This window comes from Symphodus melops (assembly GCF_947650265.1).
Source record: "Symphodus melops genome assembly, chromosome: 13".
NCBI classification, from domain to species: Eukaryota; Metazoa; Chordata; class Actinopteri; order Labriformes; family Labridae; genus Symphodus; species Symphodus melops.
This window is the reverse complement of record NC_136703.1, coordinates 22,135,314-22,159,407: the sequence shown is the minus strand read 5'-3', so window position 1 is coordinate 22,159,407 and position 24,094 is coordinate 22,135,314. Positions and strand designations below refer to the sequence as shown.

Here is a 24,094-nt window from a genome sequence, read left to right as displayed (position 1 = left end):
AAAATATGCTGTAATACATGAAGCTGCAAAGAACTTGCAGAACCTGATCATCAACAAGTTGAGCACTGTGAACAACCCTTCACCAGTTGCAGGACAAGTTGAAGAAGCTGGAGTCGGCTTGCAAAGTTTGTAGACCTCTCATTGACGCCCTGCAGGATGGGATCCAGAAATGTTTTGGAGACGTCATGAAAGAACCTGAGCTGATTGCTGCAGCTATACTCGTACCAAAATTCAGGACATCCTGGATCTCTGTAGAGAGCATCTTAAAAGCTGGTAAATATATTTATGTATCAATTTAAATGTGAATCTATCAACCTTGACATACACTTACCTGTCACTTCATTCGGTCCACTTGTACAATCTAATATGATCCATTATAAAAACTCTGCCATGATTTCTGTCTTTACAAAGATAAAAAAGTAAAATTTTGATTGTCAGACAAGGATTGATTTGACCATGTTTATTGTTGAGGTTGCATAGTAGTGTTGAAACAGACTAATATTTGACTAATACATGTTTCTAATATTTTGGCCACCTGAGAGGATATTAGAAACAGCAGTCAATATACAGTACTCTAGTACAACACCACCACCCACTACCACTTTAATAATAAACATAATGTAGAATTGTTACCTTTCTGGCAGTGTCAACAAAAACAGGAACATTGTGAGCTTTGTTAACGTAGAATTCATGACAGACTTTTTGTAGTGTATTGCATTATACTGTACAGGTATCACTAATGAAGTGGCCAGTGAGTGTATATGAACCTATGTTATTGTCATTTAGGTTTTTATTGTGTCAGTGAAAAACTATAGGCTGGCTAGAGTTACAAGCACTGAGGGCTGGCGATACAGTAAAGGGTGTGCACCTAATTCTTTTGAAAACAATTTATCTTTCCACAGGCTTTGACTACATCAAAATACATCTGGACGCTGACTTGGAGTTGAATGATGATGATGATGATGCCCAAACAAACAGTATCCAGTATGATGAAGATGACTTTGCATCCCTGAGGGCAGGAAAATCAGAAACGGGAGAGCTGGAGAGGCACCTGTCATGTCCGTCCAACGGAGGTATGGATGTCTTACGCTCCTTTCCTCAAATCAAGAAACTGTCACTCAGAGTCAACACGAGTCTTCCAGCATCTGCAGCCTGTGAGAGACTCTTCAGTCATGCAGGTCTCCTTTTCACTGCTGAAAGATCACAGCTTCACTGCAAGAACCTTGAGAGCCAACTACTGTTGAAGTTTAACAGTCACTTCACTGACTGTTTCTTTGGTTCAGAACATGAATTTTCAGCAAAACACACAGTTTATGGACAAGGAGAACTCTGTTCGTATTCCTCCAAATGATCTCTGCCGTCTATTGTGCTGTTTTGGGAGTTTAAAGTAAAAAAGTTGATTAAAGTTGTTACCATTTCTTGTGGCTGAATTTGCCTTAATATACGTTTTATGCTATTTTAGTTATTTTGTAGAAATGTAGATCATTGTTTTATTAAAGAATTTGTAAATTGCAAATTTGTGTGTATGTGATTACATTCATGCTTTTATTTATTGAAAGAATAAATCAGAAGTTACTCAGTACTTGAGTAATTTTTTCACTGAATACTTTCTTACTCTTAAGTAATTATTTGGACTACTTTTTACTTTTACTTGAGTGATATTATTCTCAAGTAACTATACTCTTACTTGAGTACAATTTTTGGCAACTCTACCAACCTCTGTGGGAGAGACAGGAGAAGAGTTGAGAGTCTTGCTCCTGTGAAGTTCTACATGGTAAGTAAAATAAAGTCTAATTTAATGAAGTAAAGTGAATTAATTATCTGAACTACGTAAAATATTATATTTGTGGGGAATATGCACTCTGAAAGGCCTTGTTTATTGCCATGAACTAAATGTCTACAGGAACATTGACAAGCTAACGTTAGCGAGCTGCATCTTGTAGTTAGCTAACCATTAAAATCATTAAGCTATCATTGAATACAAATAACTTTTAAACCATTTAGCAATGATAGTAAGCGTTTTTATGTTTACATTTTGAAGTAAAAGTGTTTCTATTTTAATATTTCTTGTTTCGTTATGCTGCTTTTGGTGTTGTGTAAAGCACTTTGAATTGCCTTGTTGTTGAAATGTGCTTTACAAAAAACTAGCCTTGCAGTAATGTGCTTTTTAACTTGTCCTCCCATTAAAAATGACTGTTCTATTAAAATGAAATACATTGAAGTTAATGGAAAAATGCTTCGGGCCTTGTTGGACCCTGGGAGTGTTTAAACACTGGTATACAGGAAGTTTGTGTCTCTTTTCCAGGAAGCAAAGGTGCAGGAAGCCGAGTTGGAAATCATATGTGACAAGTGTATCTTAGAAATTGCATCATCTATGGTCAACAAGAGTCAGTGTTGCAGCTAGTGGTTGCCCAAGCAGCTGGAAACGCCATGCCTGCCTTTGGGTCATCTGGGCAATCGCAAACAAGGCTTGTATTAAAAAAACATTTCCACTGGCCTGCTTAGAGATGTTGCTCAGTTTTGTAAAAGTTGCCCTCAGTGCCAAATAACATCTACTTAAACAACCCAAGAGCTCCACTTTAACCACTACGACATAGTTGGTCCTGTAGAGAGACGCAAAAACAGGAAACTATTATATGCTAGTTATAACAGACTCTTCTACCAAGTATCCAGAAGTCTTTCCACTAAAATCCATAAAGGCAAAATCAGTTGCTTCTATTTCGTACAAGTCTTATCAAATCTGTGCTTCCTTTGTGAAATATTGACTAATTAGGGAACTAACTTTATGTCTGTTCTGATGAAACGGGTGTACCAGTTACCTGGTATCAAGAGACTCAGGATCACACCAGATCATCCTTAATCAGATAGGCTAACGTAGTACTTTAACCAGACCATGTTTGTACACAACACTGGTACAGACTGGAATCAATTGCTTCTCTACCTCTTTGCATGCAGGTAAGTACTACAATCTTCGTTTGTATGGACACAATGTTTGGGGCCCATTTGCACTGTTAAGAGAGATCTGGGAGGGAGGCAAGGGGAGGGTGGGATCTGTTAACGTTGTATTCTGTGTCATCCAGATGAGAGCGCGGCTGGAGAAAATGGACGAGCTGGCCCAATCGCACATGGCGGACGCCCAGCAGCAACAAGTCCTGTTATGACAAGTCAGCCAGGCCGAGAACCTTCGACCAGGACAGAAACTCCTGGTGTTCCTACCTGGTGATAGAAGTGTGTTGGATGAAGAAGTGGATGAGCAATACTTAACTCTCTAGTGACCTGGTAGACCATGATCTCAGATGGCAAACTGCTTCAGGTAAGACCTATCTGTAATTCAGAAGTGTTCCACGAAAATCCCTGGAACAAATATTGTTGAGCATGACATTGTTGTGAGAGAAGGTGCAACAATGAGAGGTGTAAAAATGATCGTGTCACTACTGAACATTACCATATGTTTCGGTAGGGACAATTGTAGCTTACAACATATTAGATGTAACACCAGAAGCATCTCTCAAACATTGCATTTTAAAGCAGTCAACAGAGGGATATGCATTGACATGTGACACACACACACACACACACAGACTTTGAAACTACCGGTACTTTGAGTGGCAGCAGCACAGCGCTGTCCTCTCGCCAGTCCTCCTGTCAGTACAGCTGGATGCAGCGTTAGAGAACCTTCTCATCCTTCCATCCGGATTTAAACTTGTTTAAAGTTGTTTTAAAAGCAAGCTGAATCAGCTGGGCCTTGCTTCCGAGCAGCATACTGCTTTGGAGCATGGAAAATGAGTTTTCACACATGACTGTAGAAGCTCCTAAAGTTAGGGCAAAGGTGTGTGCTGTGAGAACAGTTGGTGACGGAGGCTACATCACGTACGTAGTTTAACTTTCTTTTTAGTCAGTCGGTGATAGGCTGTTGCAGTGTGAATTCCCATCAAACACAATCACACCATAGTTTCTTTTATATTTGTAATGGTTTACTGATAAAGAATGCAACATAATTTGCATCTATAATATATATTTTTTTGTTTGTTTTTAAAAGATCTGTGTTTCAAGTGGGGGGGAACAAGCATTTATGTGGGCGGGCCCGGCCCCCTATGGCCAGCCGATAGCGACGGTCTGGTTGGATGTAGAGCAGACTGAGCTCTGTCTCTATATGGAACATGAGGTGAAACATGACAACCAAAGCAGTTGTTACGGCGACATCTGTTACGCGTCAGAGATGCTGCAGCTCAAACAAGACAACATTGACAACACCTTCACGGTCGGGTGAGGTGTAGCTGTTGAAAACTAAGTCAATTCTCATGATGCCTATTTTTTAAATTCACCATTTATAAAGACGTTACTTAATGATCTTATCCCAATACATAAGTACAGACTTGTTCTTTTTCTGGGCTTATACTGAAGTTGGTGTGATATCTGTCCCGGGAGGTGATAATCTTGCACATAGATACACAACAGGTTGTGAGTCAGGAAAATGTAGTTCCATTATACTGCATCTTCTCTTCTGTAGATTAAACATTTTCAGTAAAAGAAAGCTGTTAATCCGAAACAATTTGAATAAATAAATAAAAGTCAGAGAGAAACTGAAACACCAGTTGATGCATTGGTGTGATGTGTTGACTCATGAAGAGTCAGTGTGTGTATTTCTGGGAAATGAGAGAAACGTGTTGAATACGTTTCCAAACAGATGACAAGTGTGTTGGGCTGCACACCATTAACACTGTTTATCTGAAGATATTCAAAGCATGGACTCACTGCTGCTGTCATGTTTTACACTCCTGCAGCTGACCACACGATGGCAGTATGACCATAAAATATAAACCATCTTATCGAGGCGGCCAGTCAAACAACCTGTACGCGTTAAGGCTCTCAGACACACTGAGCATGTGCATCTAATGTTCAGACTGTTTTGACAGCTGGATCAAGTCGGTGTGTGCAGCTATTAACGCAGTTCGTGTGTGATAATGTGTAGTCTATGTGTTGATATATTTAACATGGAGTGTTTCTAAAGAAACAGCACGATGCATCAAGTGAAAGTTAAGGAAAGTCTTTAAAAAAGAGCTGTCATTTGATGCTTGTTGAAAACACTGATCTGAAACCAGCCTGACTACATTTCTCAAAACTCCAGCAATGACCCCCTATGGAAGAGGATGCTTCAAACGCAAAGTATGAACTGGTCTGAATGTTGCTGAAATCAAATGTCCTTTAAACTATTTAGACTTTTTTTATTTATTTATTACATGTGTATAAGGCTGGACTCTGACAGAATAGGATTGCTGTTATTGTCAAATAAATTTTGATGTGAGGGTATAAATGGACGGGCTGTCAGTTTGCAGTCTGTTTTTACTTTTTTTTTTTTATTATTTGGCTCAGAATTTGGCGTTGCTCCCAGATTTGTTTGAGTCCCTGAGTCTTCGCCATAAAGGAGACACATTGAAGAGTGAGGTTTTTTTCTTTCTTTCTTTTTTTTTTTGTCCGGACAAAAACACTGAAATGCGCGAAAGACTAAAAAAAAAAGTAGCACAGGTTGTCCGTTGGCCCGTCGCTTAGCGTCACACACCTGAGCCCCGCCCCCCGCGCATAATAAAACCCCTCGAGACAGGAAGATCTGTCAATTCCCCCCAATCCACGCTCACTGCCTGCCCTCAGTAGGTTACTCTGCACGCTGTCAGCAAGTGACACGGGGGGGCTTTAAACTCAAACATCGCAACTCCCAAGACGCGCTTTTCCCAACTGAAGAAACTGAAGAAAAAAGAACTCAGGGCGTCTCATCTCAGCCCTCCATGCTCCTGCGATACAGTGGGTGTTAAGATCCATGGAAGTTGCCGGTTTCTACGACGAGGGCAGCTTTGCTATCCACAGTAGAGACAGCATTATCAGTCCCGTCAGCGGCGGCTCATACTGGAGGCTCGGGGACTCGATGACGGAGCTGGGCATTGAGCAGCGCGAGAGAGCGATAGACTTCAGTGCGTACCTGGACTCCGCTTTGCACTGTCCGCAGCAGCAGCAGCAACAGGGGGACGTTTACTCCGATTTCCTGGCGGAGAACAAGATCAAGAGAGTTGCAGCTTTGCAGAGCTACAAGAACTACTCTCTACTGAACGAGCTGGAGACGAGTCAGTGCGACAACTTGAGGGACCCCAGGGAGCCCTACGCGCTGGGTTACACTGAGCTGCAGGAGACCCGCGTGGATAGTGTGCTCAGTCCTGAACTCAGCCGATACAGAGCTGCTGCTGCTGCTGCTGCTGCTGAGAGAGACGAGGGTCAGGAAAACGTTAAGATGGAGAACGGATCGTCTGGGTTTGACATGAGGTCCTACCTTCATTACCAGTCTACCAGTGGCAGTCTTGGAAACATCTCCACTGCGTCCTCGACCTGCTCCAGTCCCCCCGGCACACCTGGTCCTTCAGGTAGTAGCAGGTCACCCTCACACAGCGGCAACAAAATGTCCAGCGGGAAGGCGAAGAAACGACTGGACAAGGACAGTGACGAGTATAAGGTGAGAAGGGAGAGGAACAACCTCGCCGTGAGAAAGAGCAGAGACAAAGCCAAAATGCGCAACATGGAGACTCAACATAAAGTGCTGGAACTGGCTGCAGAGAATGATCGTTTACAAAAGCGAGTGGAGCAGCTGTCCAGAGAGCTCGCCACCCTGCGTAACCTGCTCTCTGCCACTGGACAATGTTAAGAGACCTCCTGCAGAGGCTCGTCGCGGATCTCCGGGCCAGCATGACTGATCATTCATGGACTTTAAAGCCGGAGGGGCTCCACTGAGCAACGGTACGCCTCACAGGTGAAGACCACCAGTTTACAAGGACACTTTGAATGGGGGACTGAAGGAGTGGATGCATGGATTGCGCAATCATTCACGATTCTTCACGTCACCTCAGCGCTCATTCTCAGATGTAATTTTTGTGTATGCAGTATTTCTGTGCAGGTTTTACATACATGCGAGTGAATTTCTACATTTTTTGGTGTGTATCTGGAGCAGTGGTTGCCAAGGGAAGAGTTGTGCTGCAGTGAAATGATGCAACTCTTTGTAATAGTATTGGCAATGAATGAAATAAGTCTAATTATTTAATATTAAAACGGGAAATGCTTTAATTGTACTTGATATTTTATTGAATTAAACAGATTTATACTTTGTCTAAACAATTTTCTTTGTTATTTCTTATTTTCTGTCCTTTTGCAGCAGGTGTAGGCTCAGGCAGACAGAGAGGGGTGTTATCCATGCCTTGAATATTCACACATGAGTGTCAGGCTGTATTACATTGTATGTCAAATATTACATATTGCAGATGAGCATTGGCTCCACAATCAGAAAAAAATTGCAATCTTTTAATGTGATGTGGAAAAACAGATGCATACAGCTGCGTCTCTTTTTATTTAATCATCACTAGTGGAAGTGCAGACATTGTATTAGATAGCCATCATGACATTACATTATCATTCAATGTATGCGCAAAGAAACAATGGAGTTCAGGGCAGTTGTAGCGATAGAAATCTCCCTGGTTACTGGAGAATCAAAAATAAGGTCATTATGTAAAAAAAGGGTTTTTTTCTTACATTAAAGGTGGGTTATTTTCTCAACTGAATTTGTCCAAAATAAAAATAAGAAACACACTATTGACAAGTATTGTGCAGCTCTTTCATGCTATTTGGATTTTTCTGTTTACTCATTGATTTGACACAAAAGTCCTCAGATCCTGAAATACACCAGACCAAATTTATACTGAAACGATACTGCTGAGAGCAGCAAAAAAAGAGGGGGGAAGGACTCAGTCACACTGCACGCAGTACAGAAATGTTAGCTTTATCTTTAGCACACGGCTCTGTCAATAGTCTGCTGGGTCCACTGGCCCAGAGAGGGGTTCAAGGTTACATGGAAATTAATCAGCAACTAACCACCTCGCACCACCTCAGGTCTCGATTTACAGCTAAGAAGACCTGGCCAGTTTGGAGACAATCCTAAACAAACTTCTTTTAACCCTTAAGTGGAAAACATCCAGCAGAGAAATGTAGAAGTTGAAAAATGGGAGTGACAAAGAAGGTTACAACAATCATGATAGATAAGTCGACATTTGGTTTACAGTGGAATTTACCAAGCCCATAGACTGCATTTCACTGTGTCCACAATATGAAACCTATCTGTCTCAAGCAAAGTTAAGTATAGCCAGAGAAGATAAAGAAAGAAACGTGGTGGGATTTGTCTATGTAATCCAAGACAATTCAGGGTGGGGAATGTTTCCCAACTTCAAACATAAGAGAGTAAAAAGAAAAACGACAACCCTGCTGGTTGGCTCTATTGTAAGGGACACATTCTTTATTTCAGCTCTGAAAAGTCTCCTCATATCCTCCAGATTATGTATAAAAACTGTTTGTGCGGTGACGGATGACATTTTGAAAATACTGGATGTTTCAACACACTCAATGATGGAACAGTTAAGCTTTGAAAACGTTGTGCAATATCCTCCCTTTCCAACACATCATCACGTAAAGAATGCTACACCCACATCTAAATAAGACATTGTTATCCTCATTGTACAAGACAATAGCTGTGAGAAGATGTAGCCTGGCTTTGGGCCCTACTGCAGTGTACAGAACAAATGAAACTAAATCCTTTTAAAGTGATAGCTTAAAAAGTTGTTGGTCATTAAAGACAGAACTAAAACAACCACAGAAACCAAGTAAAACCTCAAACAATGTGATAGTAATTAAACATGTAACACTACAAAGACATTCATCTTGATGTTCGGCACAGATCTTTCTCTAGCTGTCAGCATTGGCAGATATCCATTCAAACATTCTAGAAATGTTTCCTTCGATGACCCCTCGTTTCCCATTGGTGCCCCTTCAGTCTTTCCCTGTTCCTGGCTCATATGCTGACAGGAGAGAGGGAAATTCCCACACATGATGACCTCTTTTCTTGAAAGTTTAGCCCAACCCCCTTTCCTCATTTTACCGTCAATGGGCAGTGTCTGTCCGTAAAGTCCTTGTTGCATCATAGCCCCTCCACAGGCCAACTGTCCTCCTAAAAAACTCCTCAGATAACACAATACAAACACAGACACACACACAAACACAAACACCTGTCAGAAGTCCACTTTGTACAAGTTGTTAAGTCATGGAAAAACATTCTGCTCCACCTATGATTCATGAATCGTGTGTTGTCTTTTGGCATCGTCGCTTACTTCATACCAAAACTTAACGCAACACTTTGATGAGATTGTGTTTCTTAAGGTTCCAGATACAGCCGATCGATCATCTCACATTTAAACCTTTTAGTCTTCTTGCTGACAGTACAGCATATCACAATGATGTTGATGTGAAATTGCATCATAGGCATGGAGCGAAACAGATGGATTAGGGGTTTTTGTTGCATCTCAAAGCAGAAGCTAATGAGGCAACATGTATAACACACCCATGGCAACAAAAAGTTTATCAACCGAACATTAATCAGCAACGAGTTATTCATAAAGCTACTGTTATTTTCTTCATTGTTGTTTTTTTAGACTGTTAGATTGCTAGTTTACTGTAAAACTTGAAATGAATTGCCCAAGCTGTATGTCAGTCAGCTATATAAAATGATTGTGCCATCATACCAGACAGGACATTATTCAAACACAAGTGTTGAATGACACTCAAGGAAGGACAAAAACCCAGGTGGCCCTCTTGGAGACCTACAGCCTCTGCACATGGGTCGGCAAAAAAATAATCCTTGATTTGATCTCACTTTGTAAGACTAACCCTCTGCCCTGAGGTGGGCTGATGGACACTCCCTTTTTATTATTTTTGAACTGCAACCAAATCATTGAAATCTTTCTTTATTTGTCAAGACGTGCGTCGGCACGCGGCTAGTATGGTATGACATAAAAAGAAAAGTTAAAGTCATTTTAAACAATCTGAGACTCAAAGATGTACCCTAGATTCTATTTGACCTCCTAGAAACGCTGACCCAGTGGTACTTCAACTGATCGATGGTGTTACAAGTGATAGCAGACCTTTTTAAGTGTTGTTGAAAGAGGGGCTTGAAGAGCGAGCAAGTTGAATTGTTTCTCTCGTTTAAGAGTCCATACCCTCTGAATTTGAAGAAGCCGTTTAATTTTTAATCTTGTTCCATGTCACTGACTGACCTTTAAGCAGAGCGAGACGTAATGATCATATGGCCCCTCACTGAAGGAGCTTGAACAATTGGATACTTGAAAAAAGGTTTGCATAATGTTTGAGCATGCAGCTGTACGTTATCTTTATAGACATTTTTAAAAATCTGTTTGGTTGTAGAGTCTTCTCTTAAACAACCTCTTATGACTTAGTATCACACGCCACGTTTACTTGACGTCATGAAGAATTGCCACAAAGAGAAATGACTTGGGATTGCTTATAACCGCTGAAGTACTCTCTTGAAAGTAGCCCACTTTGTGTTGTCTCATTAAGTTAATTGAGCGAAACGTCTTAGTGTTGGTGAATTTAACTCTGTGATTTTGCTTGTTCACTTACAGTTCCTCCTCTAAGTGAAAGGGGTAGCGGATATCCGGACCATGGGTTGTAACGGGAAGCCAGGCAGCGTTAGCTACGGTAAATGCTCCAGGACATGATCTGTCTCGAGGTGCACCCAGATTTCAACATTTTTGTTAACTTCTGCAATTTTTGCTGAAGATGACTGTGAAAAAAAACTGACGTGCAGAAGTCACTTGCGGTCACTACACAGCACATCACGGCCCTTATCTTGCGTAACACCAGACCATCTTGCAAAATGGGAGTTGGATCAATTATAAGAGAAGTTTTGGGGTGTGACAAGTTCATCTGAAAGCTATCAGGATGTTTGAAGGTTTAATTGATGCCCAGTGCAGAGAAATGAACAGAACCTTCCTTACTGAGTAAAGGAAACAATGTGTCAGTAATTAACCGTTAGACATGGACATGTGAATGAAACCTGCTTGAGATGTTCTTGTTTATTTATTTATTATTTCATTAGGGACCAAATTAACAATAATGGAGGATTTGCTACAACTTTTGTTAGAATAATGAAAAAGATGGAATCTGTCTGGAGGTTACAAGCGCTGTAAAGAGCCTCTTAGTGAGAACACATCAGAGCATTAGAATATATTTAAATCTTTCATTCTGCAAAATCTATTTGCAAAGTTACACCTGTTCCTTTAGCATGATAACATATTACATGGCTGTAATTTTTTTTAAAGAATTTCCTCATTCTGACCAAAAAAAAGCTCAAAATAGGACACAATCCCACGATTTATTCAAAAGTAGTAAAACTAAAATGCACAAACAAAATAATGTCACAGAAAACCCTGCCTTAAAGTGCTGCGTGAACAAAGCCCATTCATTCACCAGCAAATACTAAAGAAATGTTATATTGTAAATTTATTCTATGTTATAGTAACTTGTCATTGCTGTGTCACATTTATTCAAGGATAATAAACTATGATGTAGTTACATTGCAAAGCAACAATCAAGTTTAACTGTGAAGTGATTTAAGATGAGAAAAAATAAGTCATATGTCTTTATGAAATATCGACATGAAGTGAAATAATAATACATTTAAAATGAAGTTAATGCTTAGATTGCAATACCTAAATGTAACTTTCTATTCAGTGGTAATTTTATTTTTCAACCCACTGGTTCAGTGGTGTTTTTTTGACTCCTCATTAAAAATGTGTCTAATAATAATCTTGTTACATTTTGCCTTCAGAAAATCATTCAAAGTGAACAAATCACCTCTTCTCAACTTTAGTCTCCTTAACTTTGATCACATTTTACTCTCCATGAAGAGTGAGAGCTCCGTCAGGTACGTGCAGGACTTTATTCAAAGGAAGATGAAGAACGAGTCCATCGAGCTGCAGAAGTTTCCCCTCAATACAGAAAGTTCAGCCCATTACTCTATTCCTCAAACTCTGCTCTCAAACTTTCCTAGATTACAGCCCCTCTGACACACTCTCTGCTTAATCTTACATCCTGTTTTATATTGACAACGGGGCCTGGAAAACAGTGAATTTTACAGAAATGAAAATGTGTCCTACGTAATACGACAGAGGGGGTTACACCCTTTTTTAAATGTGCGATCTAATCAGGATGAAAACTGAAAAATAATTTATAAATCATGTGGGGAAAACATTGAACACATGTAGCTTCTATTCTAACGTTTGACTTTGTGTCTTTCTTTATGTCACAGACAGATTTACAGTTAGAATGGACAATACATGTTCAAACGTCCAATCTAACCCAAATCGATATGTTGTATGTGTAATGAGATGATGGAAATAAATGTAGACTTATGAAAAAGAAAGAAATCATCTGTGTGAAGATTGCACTTCTCTGGTCTTGTGAGTGCATTTCAAACTGCAATGGGGAGTTAAAAAAAAAAGTTGTATTGGCAAGTTGCTGCAAATTGCTACAGGAAAAAAGTACAGTAAATAAACTAAATTACCAAGTGTACAGTAATTAAATCACAGATACCAGACATAAAAGGGTTACTCATGTGTATGCATTGACATGTAGTGATTACTCAACAGGAAGCAGGGTGTGTTGATGGTGGTGGCATTAGTGAAAAAATTCTCCACCCACACCAACTCAAAGATGTGACAATCCTCACGTTCATAATGTCTTACCTTTCACCTCAATCACCAGAAAAAAAACACACATTTTTCCAAAACAAATCATTGTCTAGCATGCGTGTATATCGGTCACAGATGCAGCACTCAATCTGTAAATAAAGCTCACAATCACGCATCAGATGCAACAAATGGTTGTGTTTTTCCATTGTTGCTGTGAAGAAAAACATAAGCAATAACCCAAAAGAACACAGTGGTGATATACTGTGGTTAGGGAGGCAAGTCAAACTTTGTTTACATGTGGACCTTGTGTCCTTAGACCACGTCATGACTCTGTCAAACGGAAGGATGCGGGTCCTTGAAGCGCACTAAGGGGGAAGCACCAGCTCGAAATCTCGAAGCATGTATACGCTTTGACCTATATGCATGTCATAGGCCTATGACAGTGGAGGGGCTGTATGTCACAGAGATGTCTGTGACGGTTGGTGCTCCGCTACAGCAGCACAGGGGGGGGACAGGAAGAGGAACTGCTCACGGGTGAATGTCACAACAAGCAAAGACATCACACTGTGACTGAAACTCTGCAGTTTAATGAAAACAACAACAACAACAGCATTCAATAAGTTGCTGTTATATTCTAGGGCAACAACACTAACCCGAGTTTATGCAGTGGGAAACAGATGGGCCGATGACAGGGATGAAGACATACTCCAGTTATTTGTTGGAAACACTTAAAAACCACAATGTTGAAATCCTTTCAGAGCTAATATTTGCAGACCTGCCTTTCTCCTCAGCACTCTATTGGCTTGCATTGACCTATCTCGGGCTCTAAACCATGACGTCAAGAAATCAACACACTCAGGCACAACTGTGCAGAGACGTTGAATTCTCCAGCCATGTTCCCAACCAAGGAGCTGATGATTATTTGTTTGGTGAATCCAGAGCTGAAGTCATAATGATGATTGGTTGCAGGCTTGTAGCCACTTCCTATCTAAGATGTCATGCCCATTTTTAACTAACTTGTTGCCTGAAGAAGGTCTAGTACTTAAACATTGTCATTACATTTTATTTGCAAGTTAGACAGTGTGCGGGAGTTTACCTTTTATAGAGGTAATATTAGCAACTTACTGTATATCTAAATTAAAGTAAAAGATCTCGAATTGGTGAAAGACTTGCCTTCTTCGACTGATAGATGTAATTATTATGTTTTTATTTTTGTGTTTATTGGAGACAGGACAGTAGATCGAGTCAAGAGAAAGAGAGAGAGATAGAGAAAGAGAGAGAGAGAGAGAGAGAGAGTGGAGAATGACATGCGTGAAAGGAGCCAAAGGCCGGATTTGAACCTGGGCCGCCCGTTTCGTTGACCACAGCCTCTCCACAACCACAACTCAGCCCCTCCGATTTTAAGATTCATGGTGCATAAATACCATGAGAGACAGATTCATCACTGTAGATGGCTGAGATGGATAACTTTCTCTGCTGACATGATGGACAGATGGACGCGATGTAATGTTCGTCAAAATGCTTTATACCTCAGCCTCAGCTTTGCCTGTAGTTGGGTTGACTGAAAGTTAGGCTGACGCAGGATCTCAAACATGGGGGCTGCTGCCTCCCTGCAAGAACAGACGGCTTACGTCACTCAGGCTTCGTCCATTAATATTTACAGTCTAAGTTTCACACATACCCGGAACGAAGATGAAAAATTCTGTAACTTGAGTTGACGCAAGCTGAACATTTTTGCAAGTGCTGTGCATGCATGCAAACACTGCAAGACTGACTGAGACCCAGACAGGCTTTGAAGTTATTGGTGAGATTGTATCAAAACTACAGATATACCAAAGATATTGATTCTTGCAAATTCTTCCGTCATGTTCAGGTTTAGAGCTGTGTACTAGTAGGTGGATTTTTTTTATACCAAGGCCAGGGCAAGACTGTTGCTGTCATGTTTCCAGTCTTCATGCTAAGGTAAGCTAATTTCCTCTCTCTCTGGCAAAAAGGCACACAGGCATATTTCAAAAGTGTGTATATACTGTATAAATATACTTTTTTATGCAGTTAAAGAAAACCTAATATTAATTCAAGGGCGTTAAAGTTGAATATTTTCCTTTAAAATGAATTGTAGAAGAATTACAAGGCACTTGTTGGAGAAGATGTAATAGGTTTTTCCCACCTCTTACTGATACTGAGAGCTGTGTAACTCAGCCTCCAGCTTTTTAAAGTTTTGAAATGCAAGGGACAAGAAGAAACATGGAACCATACACCTGACAGTTTACTCCCACTTCCTGGTTTGTAGCTGGCATTGTACCGCTTTGTGTATTGTGTGTGTGCGTCTGTGTGTGACGTGACTCAGACTTTGCAGAGTCATACTTGGAAACATCTGACTCCTCGAGTATTTAGGAATTTCCTGATCCGTGTTCAGCTCCTTGCGAAAAATGATCTGCAGCATACAAAGGACTCTCAGATGGTCCCACCCACCCACCCTCCCAGCTGGCCAGCTATTGGGAAGTTCCAGGTTAATAACTAAACTCAGGCCACATGTTGGAAGAGTCAGGAGACAGACAGGGCAGATATCTTTTTTTGGTCGATTGTGAATGTGGAGTCAGCGTTTTGCACCTTTTGGCTGAGTCAAAGCCCCTGTAGAATGACGCACAGTAAACTGTTGACGCTGGTTTGTATTGTTTCTTACAAAATTTTAATTTCTCACCTAAACCCCAAAAAACGTGTATTATATACGCCTGTTAAATGTCATACTAAGATATGACATGAAATGACAGTTAACTTTATAAATAAAAAACAAAGTTTAAAAAAAATGACAAAAATCCTCAAACAGCATGAATCAGAAGGTCTTAACAGGAGAATCAACTGTGGCTTTAAGACGACTTCCGCTCCCTGGTCACACCTTGATTGTAGTTTTCCGAATGCAGTGTAGAGCAGCGTGTACCATCTTGTCTGTCTGTCCGTTTGACGTCAGCAGAACGTTTCCAGGGAGTGCTCGTGCCGACTCACTCTGTTAGAGTTACATTCCTGTACGTGCTAGTGCCGACCTCCTATTTCCCAAACAGGAAGTCCCAGCCAAAGACTGTTGCCAAATCATCTGTACTACACCAGTGTGGTGGAATTTACACAAGCAACCCATGTGTCTCAAGACATGTCCTCTTCCTCCCGTCAGTGTTCACTTTGCCTTCACTGTTTTAATCGTTACACTAAAAACTTAAATATGTAGAAATAAATACTTTGAATGTTTACCTTAAAGTAAAAAAAAGTCTCTATTGCTCAGCTTAAAATAATGCGTATTTGAATGAATTAACAGCTTTATTTGTGGCTTGATGAAAAGTTTGGCCCTCATTGAGCAGAGGTGGTGAATGTTTCTGCTCAGGAACACACATGACTCCAGCCACAGAGATAATTGATGAGCTAAAGCAGGTTTAATAAAGAAAACAGAAAATAATGGGCTGCAAGAAAAGCCGAAGCTTCATATTTACTGCGAGAAGCAGTCAGGGAATCAAAAGGTTTTTCAGTCCTACAGTGCCCCCTTGTGGTGACTTGACCACACTTAAGTCAGCTCTTCAAAGGGAGAGAAGCCAACAGAGCGATCTGCAGGCATCCTCAGGAGTCAAGAAAGTCCTTAATGCCTTTATTTAATCAGAGCATTTATCATGAATAATCGAGCACACTGGTTCTTATCTAGGATGGAAGTGGGACTGCATTTTAACCACACACTTTTTTTATGGTTTACTTTTTATCTTCTCGATCACCCTGGAGTTCACAACCCCGCCATCGAGAGCCCCCAGTTTCTTTCGAGAACTCAGCTCTTCTAAAAGCTCAGTGCTTTTCATTTTCTGAAACTAGTCAAGGAAGTGTGAAGTGCATAAGAAGCTGACGTCTTCAAAGATGAAGCATTTCATGTTGGCAGGTTTGTAAGATGTAACTTGTTATGTCAGAGTAATGAGAATAGTTGTCTAGGTTCTTAAGACAAAACGAAACACGATATCAACAGTTCATTGTTTATTTAAAAAGGAAAACAACAAATGTAAATTAAAAAAATACATGTCTTTGAGCTCAGCATAAGTATAGAAAAAAAAACCTGGTGCGATGGCTGCACAGGTGCTGAGATTTAATCCCTTGCTAAAGCTGAATTAAACTTCTTTTTTTTTTTTAAGAAAAAAACTCAGCACACTGAAACCTGACTTGAAAAAAATATATATTTATATCTAATAAGAGTGCGTCCCTGTAGAGGACATGAATACATTCTAAAGAAAGGTACAGCTGTCGGACTCTCCATGGAGTCACCAAGGTAAACTGAATGCTAGCATGTCAGCTAATCTCTTTTTTAAGGACAAACCTGTTGATTCACGAATGCAGCATGCTAAAAAATAAAAATCATAGAAAACAATATTGCGAGCTCAGGGCCGCGCCATGATTCAACAGATCATCACTACAGTGTTTCATTTTCATCCCTGTGCTGGTGTTTGATTTTTGGTTCATTTAAATTCCCTGTTCAAACTCGGTTTGATTAAGTAAAGGGCGACACATTGTTTGTATTGCTGGCGAAAAAAGAAAAAGAAAAAAAAAGCGTTGGGTGGTGTGTCGAGAAATGGTGCTACTTTTTTTTTTGTCCCTTTAAGCTGCCGTTCCTGTGCATAACTGTCACGCCTTGAACTGAACACATATTACATCACAACATGTATCAGACGTTTGTTTGGCCTTCACACAGGTCGACCCACTGTCTCAGAAAAAAAGAACAGCACCGGAGAAAACCAGGTGGTACAATGTTTTCAGAAACCTGCTGATCCCTCCCATCACAATCACAACGTGACAATGCCAGGCGAACAGGGGACGAGACGCACCACCCGATCTCTGCAGCAAGGAGCTTCAACACAGAGGGAATCAGTTATCCCAGTCTTCATCTTGTGTCCAACATACTGTTGTTTGAATTCCCAAGCATCAGTACAGACTTCCACTGCATACCTTTCACACAAATTTACACACACACACACACACTGAATCAAATGTCTCCTGCAGCCCAACAGGGACCACCAATGACGAAAGACAACCTTTAACGCATGCATCTCTTATGCAGCCGACACGGTGTCGCGACTGTACCGCCGCGCTCTTCCATAATTCATCGTTCTTCTGGGTTTCATATTGATGAATTGTAAAAAGAAAAACAAACTATCTCCCTTACTGGCATATTTTCATTCAGGCTGGTTAAAAATCTGGCTCCACGATTTCTGATTTGTGTCATCACAAGAAAGTGAATTCCAAACGGTCGCCTCATTAAAGGCTGAAATGGAAGAACGTGTTTGAGTGAGGAGACGCGTGTGAAAAGGGCTGACAGGCCATTCATCCCGATTCACAGAGCACAGGAGTTAAAACAAAGTTATTTTTCCTCGACAGACTGCACATCATACTACCTCTTCAGTCTACTTTCTTTGTCAGCACACGTATTTGGGATGTGACACCTGAAAAAAAAAAACCAAGGCCCTGAGCATCCAAGATGACTTATTGAAGAAAGTTTTAGTGGGTAATCTGCAGCCTTCGGTCTCCAACTAGCCGACCCCTCACACTGCATTTTGTAAAACAAACAAATGAAGCTGAAAAATCCAAACAATCCGCCCATTGTACAGTCAAAGCAGGCTGATTGGTCAATCTAGTCCACTTCGTGACATCAGTGGAGAGCCAGTGAGGAACCAAAACGAGGCAGTGGGAGAGACATCAGTGGAAATAGGCTCGATAGCAGACGTAAGCACTGAGAGCCAGTGCTGTGCACAGGCACACGTTGGTTAGTAGCGGGGACCAGGTCTCCGGCACAGGAGAGCTTTCCTTTGGCTCATCGGCTGACTCGGGCAACTCCTGATCCTCGGACTCGAGCTGCTGCTGGGATTTGGTCGGCGCTTTCGAGATTTGATCTTGGATTTCCAGGTGACCGTCGAGCTGGTCGGCAGTATGAGGAGGCTGAGGCGCGGCGACGTTCCTCTGTCTCAGCTGTGGCTCTTGTGAAGACCTGATGGTGAGAGAGTAGAGTACAGCTTTTAAGCCATCCAGGAGGTTTTTGGTTTGGTTTTGTGTTGGATTTCAAAAATTTACAGACAACTTTTGTAAACTTTTTCAGAACTGTCTGATCTGATCCTGGTCTCTTCCTCTTACATTTTTTTTAATATATAGACCCCAAAATAAAGAATCAAAAACAGTAATAAGATGATTACCCCAGAGTACGGATGTCCATCGGTTGGATGAGCTCCTCTTTTTCAGGGAAAAATGATGGCTCAACTTTGCCATTATAAGGGTCTCTGGGAGGAGGAAGAGGAGGAGGAGGGGTGAACTCTGGAGGATCATCTTCCTCGTTTGACAGCTCTTTCCATGACTCCTTCAGAAAAAAAAAAAAGAAAAGAAAAAATGTGTTTAAAAAAAAAAAAACTTGAAACGCTTTACAATAAGAAAACATTGGTAGACAGATTTCATGTACTGATGCAGATACCTAACAGCATATTAGACAAGTTTAAATGTGTAAGAATGAACACCAGGCGAAGAGGAGCACAGGCGTCGTACCTGCAGAGACATATCTCCTTTGATGTACTTGGCACCTTCAATGACAGCGAGGTAGGAGAAGCGAAGTTGATCCGCCGTCTGGATCAAACCCATTCGATGGCGTCTCATCTCCAGCAGCACATCACGAATACGCACTGAAGAAGGGTCCTTACGCATGGACATCTACATACGACGGCACAAGCGTTAGCGTGGACAGCTCGACAGTCATTCATTGCTGCACGTGACACTGATGAGTACAGACCAATAAGAGGCAGGTGTCCACCAGACAGAAGGTCCCGGAGCGTCCGATGCCGGCGCTGCAGTGCACCACCACTGCTCCCTGATCCGAGTTTAGACAACCCGACTCTCGCACCTTGAACAGAAAGTTAAGGAAGGAGGCCGGGGACTCTGGTACCCCAAAGTCGGGCCAGGTGGTGTAGTGGAAATGTAAAATCTCGCGCGTCTCTCGAGTCTGTGAAGGAAATGAAAGGACCATGTATCTTAAAAAGACATCCGTTGTCACCTGCTGGGAAAAAGAAGCTGGAAAAGATGAACAGACTTACAGACAGATTTTCCAACTCCAGCTGACGGACTGTGTAGTAAGATTTGATGTCTTCCGAGACAAGAGTGAGCTTGAAATTGGTATCCTCAAAGATAGCATCTCGCTCCTCTCTGTGTGGCCAATATTGGGCACATTTAATCTTCCACAGAAATGAAGAGAGAACAGCAGAAGAGAGAGAGAGAGCAGTGTTTTTATATGGGCAGACAACACCATAGTACGCCACATGGGAACACATTAAGAAGACTTCTGCTTACAGATCCTTTCTCTATGACTCTGTTCAGCATCACTACACCGCGGGTCCTCTGCTCCCACACCATCTCCCAGAAGTGGCCGCATGTATTTGGAAGGGGTCCCTGAAAACGGAAGAAACAGTGGATTCTATTTTCAGCACGACTACATTTAAACAGAGCATCTATTTAAAGACCTCTATAAGGCATCTGATCTGCTACGCTTAAAGAAAGTTCAGACGGGACAGATGATTTGAACGTCTCCCTCTTTTTTTCAAAGTGCTAGCTTTTGTCTGAATTAGTTATTCTCTTCCTCTTACGGTTAGCCAAAGGAAATAATGATATAATCCTCTGAGATACTCCCGAGCTTTACGAGTAGCAGTTCAGTGACACGTGCAACGTGGATACACACAAGTTGCATTGAGGAGAAACATTGCGAGCAACATCTCGACTGCCGCCACTACATCTTTGTACAAACACGAGGAGGTCCAAGTGTGTGCTTTCACTCCGCGTTGAGGTGTCGTGGACGTGCGAGAGGCACGTCGTGTAAATACATGGCAGGAGCTTCACATACACACAGACGTGTGCGCGCGCACACACACACACACACACACACAGCGCTGTTCCACCTGTCTTCCCACTATTAAGCCTTACCTCTGATGGGGTGGAACAACTTTTGCGTGTTCCACAAGCCCTTTTCATATCACCACATTCAAGCTGCCATATTTCTGCTGCTGCAACAACTGGCCTTCAGTGTGAATGTCACAGAGGCGCCATGTTGGGACCGAGCCGTTCCTCCTTTGAGCAGGCATCAGAGGCAAGGCAGGGTCAGTGTGAAGCAGCAGAACAGGTGGGGCGGAGCAGCACTCTGGGTGTAGTATGTGAAGCCCCCGCTGTTTGTTAACTCTGTGCTTCTGCAACGCTGTAGCGCAATAACAAAACCGCCGTCTGGAACTCCTGCTGTTGAGGAATCATTATGAAAGTACAGGGAGGTCAGGAGGAGGGAAAAGGGCCACATTACAGACAAGACGGCATAAATATCCCGCCTTGAACTGGCAATGTCTGCGTGCCAAGTAATTATCTGTTTACTCAACAGCATTTATTTAGTGGGTGCCTGCGTGGGGCATTATGATCACTGACTAACACTAAAGCGTCATCTTTCATCGGCCATCCATTTAATGTTTACACACATTTACGATTTATAGGGCACACCTAGCTAAAATGAATGCAGTCTGATATAACAGTCCTTGTAAATCATAATACAATAAATGCCAGGATGTTCAGTTTGGTTTAAATACTTTTAGAGGTTGTTCACTTCACTTAAGGATTATACAGAGCGTGTTGTTTGTAGCGCTGCTGAGATGTAATCTGTTTAAATTGGCCAAATGTTTTGTTAATTATTTTTCTACCTATGGCTTCGAAATCTTTCCACGTCTGATTTTCCAAAAGGCAACCATCATTCTCCTCCCACACAGAAAGCCCTGTTGCCCAACATCAAACACATGTTGACTTGTTTGACGGCAGCTTTTTTTTTTTTTCCCGAGGCGAGCGCTGAAACATCTCCACGCTTACCTGAGTGAGAATATAGTGCCTCTGCGCCTCCTCGACTGCGATCAGGCTGGCGTTGATGTAGTTGTTCGTACCCAGCTGCAGACATATTCGGCTGTGGTCGACTGAGGAGGAGAGAAGCAGAACAAAGAGGTTTGTGTTTTTAATATGCGACAGCACTCAGGGGACTATAGATGCAACTCTCAGAACAGCACTTCTGTTTAACTTTAGACCAAGATGTCGAGTTCAATGTTTGAAGAGAACGCAGCTGTTTCCTTTGACTCTAATGCAGAGGCGACTTCTTGAAATCACCTTGAATCCTACACAGGATGAATCCGTTCCAGGTTACTGATTTTCACATCTCGTTAAAAGTGACAAAAGCACGCTTGACAACATATACAGTAACTACTTGCAAACCTGTCTGCACAGTTTGCATGTACTTTCATTGTGATAGAGAGGAACCCGAACGACAAGCTGTTGGATTGTTACTTCATGGGGAAATGTCTAAAGTATAAATGGTTCAGTTCGGAGGCATGCAGCACTTTTTAAATCACAATTCAAATATTATTAACCTCCACAAAGATATCAAAGATCTGATGTAAAGGTAGATCATGTGGGACTCGTAGTACTAGTCAGCTTGTGCTGTCAGTTTAAGACTGTTTGAACAGACTGTATTCTGGTCTTTTGTTTTCATTGCAATGCTCTCAGCGTCTATTTGTGATAGAATATGCATGCAAATAATGTTTGAAGTAACCCTGACAAATTTACATTCATGTTGCCATTATGTTGGGAGTTGTTGTTGTTTCCTGTTTAAAAATAAAACACTATTAAAACGAATATGAAAGATACTCACGTTTGATCAAAAGTCTACATAACACCTACAGTTAATAAAAACGGGTTTTTAGAAAAATGCTTCCAGCCTTAATCAGCATGAAAAGGAGACGTGTCTGCTTATGGCAAAGAAAGTTGTGTTTTTGAAGTCAGAAGTTCAGATTGAGGCATTTCTCTGCCCATAGTGCAACACTGAAATGGCATAGCTTCAGATAAACATTAGCGTTGTTGCATCAGAGGTCAAACAGTATATATTTGTAGAACATAATAATCACTTGTGGGTGACCTGACTCAGGTTCATTACTGATGTAACTCCAAAGATAAAGTCACAGCTGGTGCAAATGTTAAATCATCAATCAGTGACTGCAACACTTACAAGAGTAATATTCATTTAAAGGAACATTTCCCTACTTTTATACATGTACTCTGCCTGGTGTGCACTCAAGAAAAACAAAAGAGGCAACTTACATGGGCTGACATCTCTGTAACGATTTCGGTTCTTGTTTTCAGGTAATTTAGCAACCTTGCATGGGAGTTCACATGACTGCTGACGAATATCCTGTGGAGAACATACAAGATGAAATCCATGACTTTAATATGGACCATGCATGTTGCAGATCCTGTTTTCACAGCTCTAAGGAGTCTAAAGCATGTGCATCTTGGTTGTTGGAGTTGGACCTATATATTTCTCATCAGTTAGGTTGGACAAACTGCAGGGCTCGCTCTATCCAGAAATAATGTCAAATTCATGAAATGTCCCAACTTTTGAGGGTTTAGACAATAAAAAAAATAAAATAAAAAAAAGAATAATCACGATTTCAGCTGATTCATTCTGAGCTGTGATTAATGAACAGAGAAAGAGCAATGTGAACAAAGCACCAACTCCAATTTTAACAGGAAAGGGTGTTTATATAGAGACACCAAAGGCATCATCCTGCAGATAGAAGTGAAGTGATGGGATGCGCTGCTCGGATCAAACCCAGTCTCACACATCAATCAGCGGATTTGGTTAGACAGCAAGCGGAACAGAGACTACACAAGGCTCAAACTATGAAGGGTAGCTGCAGCTCACTGTGCCTCGGTTATGGTTTGATGAAGGAATGACAGCCTTATCAACACAGTGCCCTTCCCATCTTGATTTTTTTCTACGAGACCCCGTACCTGATAAACGGCGCTCCAACTCCCGTTTTCATCGATTTCCCGAAACTCGGCTTCCATTGCAGACAGTCCAGCTGCCACTCCTTCAACCTTCTTCTTCTTCTTTTCCCCCGTTCACTCTGATGTTGATCACTAAAATCCCGCCCCTGGCAATCAAAAAACTTGTGCACCAACAATGCCCTGACGACAGGTCCCTCCGCTGTTCTGTTATTCGCAGTAGGGCAGCATAGATTTCAGACCGTGATGCCTCTCTCTCGGCTCGGCCTGCTGTGAGCGGAAACACGCCGCTGGCTCCTCCTACACGGTGAAGCTGTCGTACTCCGGTGGCTCAAAAAAAAAAAAAGTAGAAAATGTTTCTAGAAGGAGATAATATTCCACTCTTGGTTTCGAGGCGTAGCGGGAATTTGAGCGGTATTTGTTACACTCGGATCTGTGTTTGTTTTCTTGAAGATATTTACTTTACCGTTCTTACGGCAGCTGTACAGACAGACCTGCGAGAGCGCGCGGAAGGCATTTTGATTCTGCAACGCTGCGCGCATGCCCGGCTCCGGAAGCGTGCACGTCCGACGTAAGGACGCACACTTTTACACCTCTGTTTTTTACACCCGATCTTCATTAAAATTTGTTTACATTATATATATATTAGGGTTTTTTGTAATAAACATTAAATTTGC

At 41.5% G+C, this 24,094-nt stretch overlaps 3 protein-coding genes across 3 annotated transcripts in view; 2 read left to right on the top strand and 1 right to left on the bottom strand.

The window, feature by feature from the left end:
• LOC306833385 (uncharacterized protein) overlaps nt 1–1,582 on the top strand; it is a 66,411-nt gene extending 64,829 nt beyond the window's left edge. Inside the window, exons 4-5 of the mRNA XM_079358623.1 lie at nt 156–273; nt 903–1,582. Coding sequence (XP_079214749.1) covers nt 186–273; nt 903–1,351 — 537 coding nt within the window. The 5' untranslated portion in view covers nt 156–185 and the 3' untranslated portion in view covers nt 1,352–1,582. The remainder of the gene's footprint in view (nt 1–155; nt 274–902) is intronic.
• A 3,901-nt stretch (nt 1,583–5,483) lies between these two features.
• cebpb (CCAAT enhancer binding protein beta) lies at nt 5,484–7,626 on the top strand. Its single transcript, XM_079358714.1, has one exon. The coding sequence runs from the start codon at nt 5,816–5,818 to the stop codon at nt 6,686–6,688; it is 873 nt and encodes a 290-aa protein (XP_079214840.1). The 5' UTR covers nt 5,484–5,815; the 3' UTR covers nt 6,689–7,626.
• An 8,932-nt stretch (nt 7,627–16,558) lies between these two features.
• On the bottom strand, nt 16,559–24,021 carry ptpn1 (protein tyrosine phosphatase non-receptor type 1). The gene is made up of 9 exons (XM_079359706.1): nt 23,424–24,021; nt 22,731–22,821; nt 21,456–21,556; nt 19,911–20,009; nt 19,658–19,795; nt 19,357–19,566; nt 19,116–19,277; nt 18,773–18,933; nt 16,559–18,570 (listed from the first exon to the last, which is right to left on the bottom strand). The coding sequence occupies exons 1-9, from the start codon at nt 23,478–23,480 to the stop codon at nt 18,282–18,284; spliced, it is 1,308 nt and encodes a 435-aa protein (XP_079215832.1). The 5' UTR covers nt 23,481–24,021; the 3' UTR covers nt 16,559–18,281.
• Nucleotides 24,022–24,094: the final 73 nt, after the last annotated feature.

Excerpts from the sequence above, each read along its gene's own strand:
- cebpb (XM_079358714.1), top strand. The coding sequence starts at position 5,816 with ATGGAAGTTGCCGGTTTCTACGACGAGGGCAGCTTTGCTATCCACAGT.
- ptpn1 (XM_079359706.1), bottom strand. The coding sequence starts at position 23,480 with ATGGAAGCCGAGTTTCGGGAAATCGATGAAAACGGGAGTTGGAGCGCC. Across the intron at positions 21,557-22,730 it reads TTACAGAGATGTCAGCCCAT|TCGACCACAGCCGAATATGT; the intron begins GTAAGTTGCCTC and ends TCTCCTCCTCAG. Across the intron at positions 18,571-18,772 it reads ATGGACATCCGTACTCTGGG|GTCTTCACAAGAGCCACAGC; the intron begins GTAATCATCTTA and ends TCTCACCATCAG.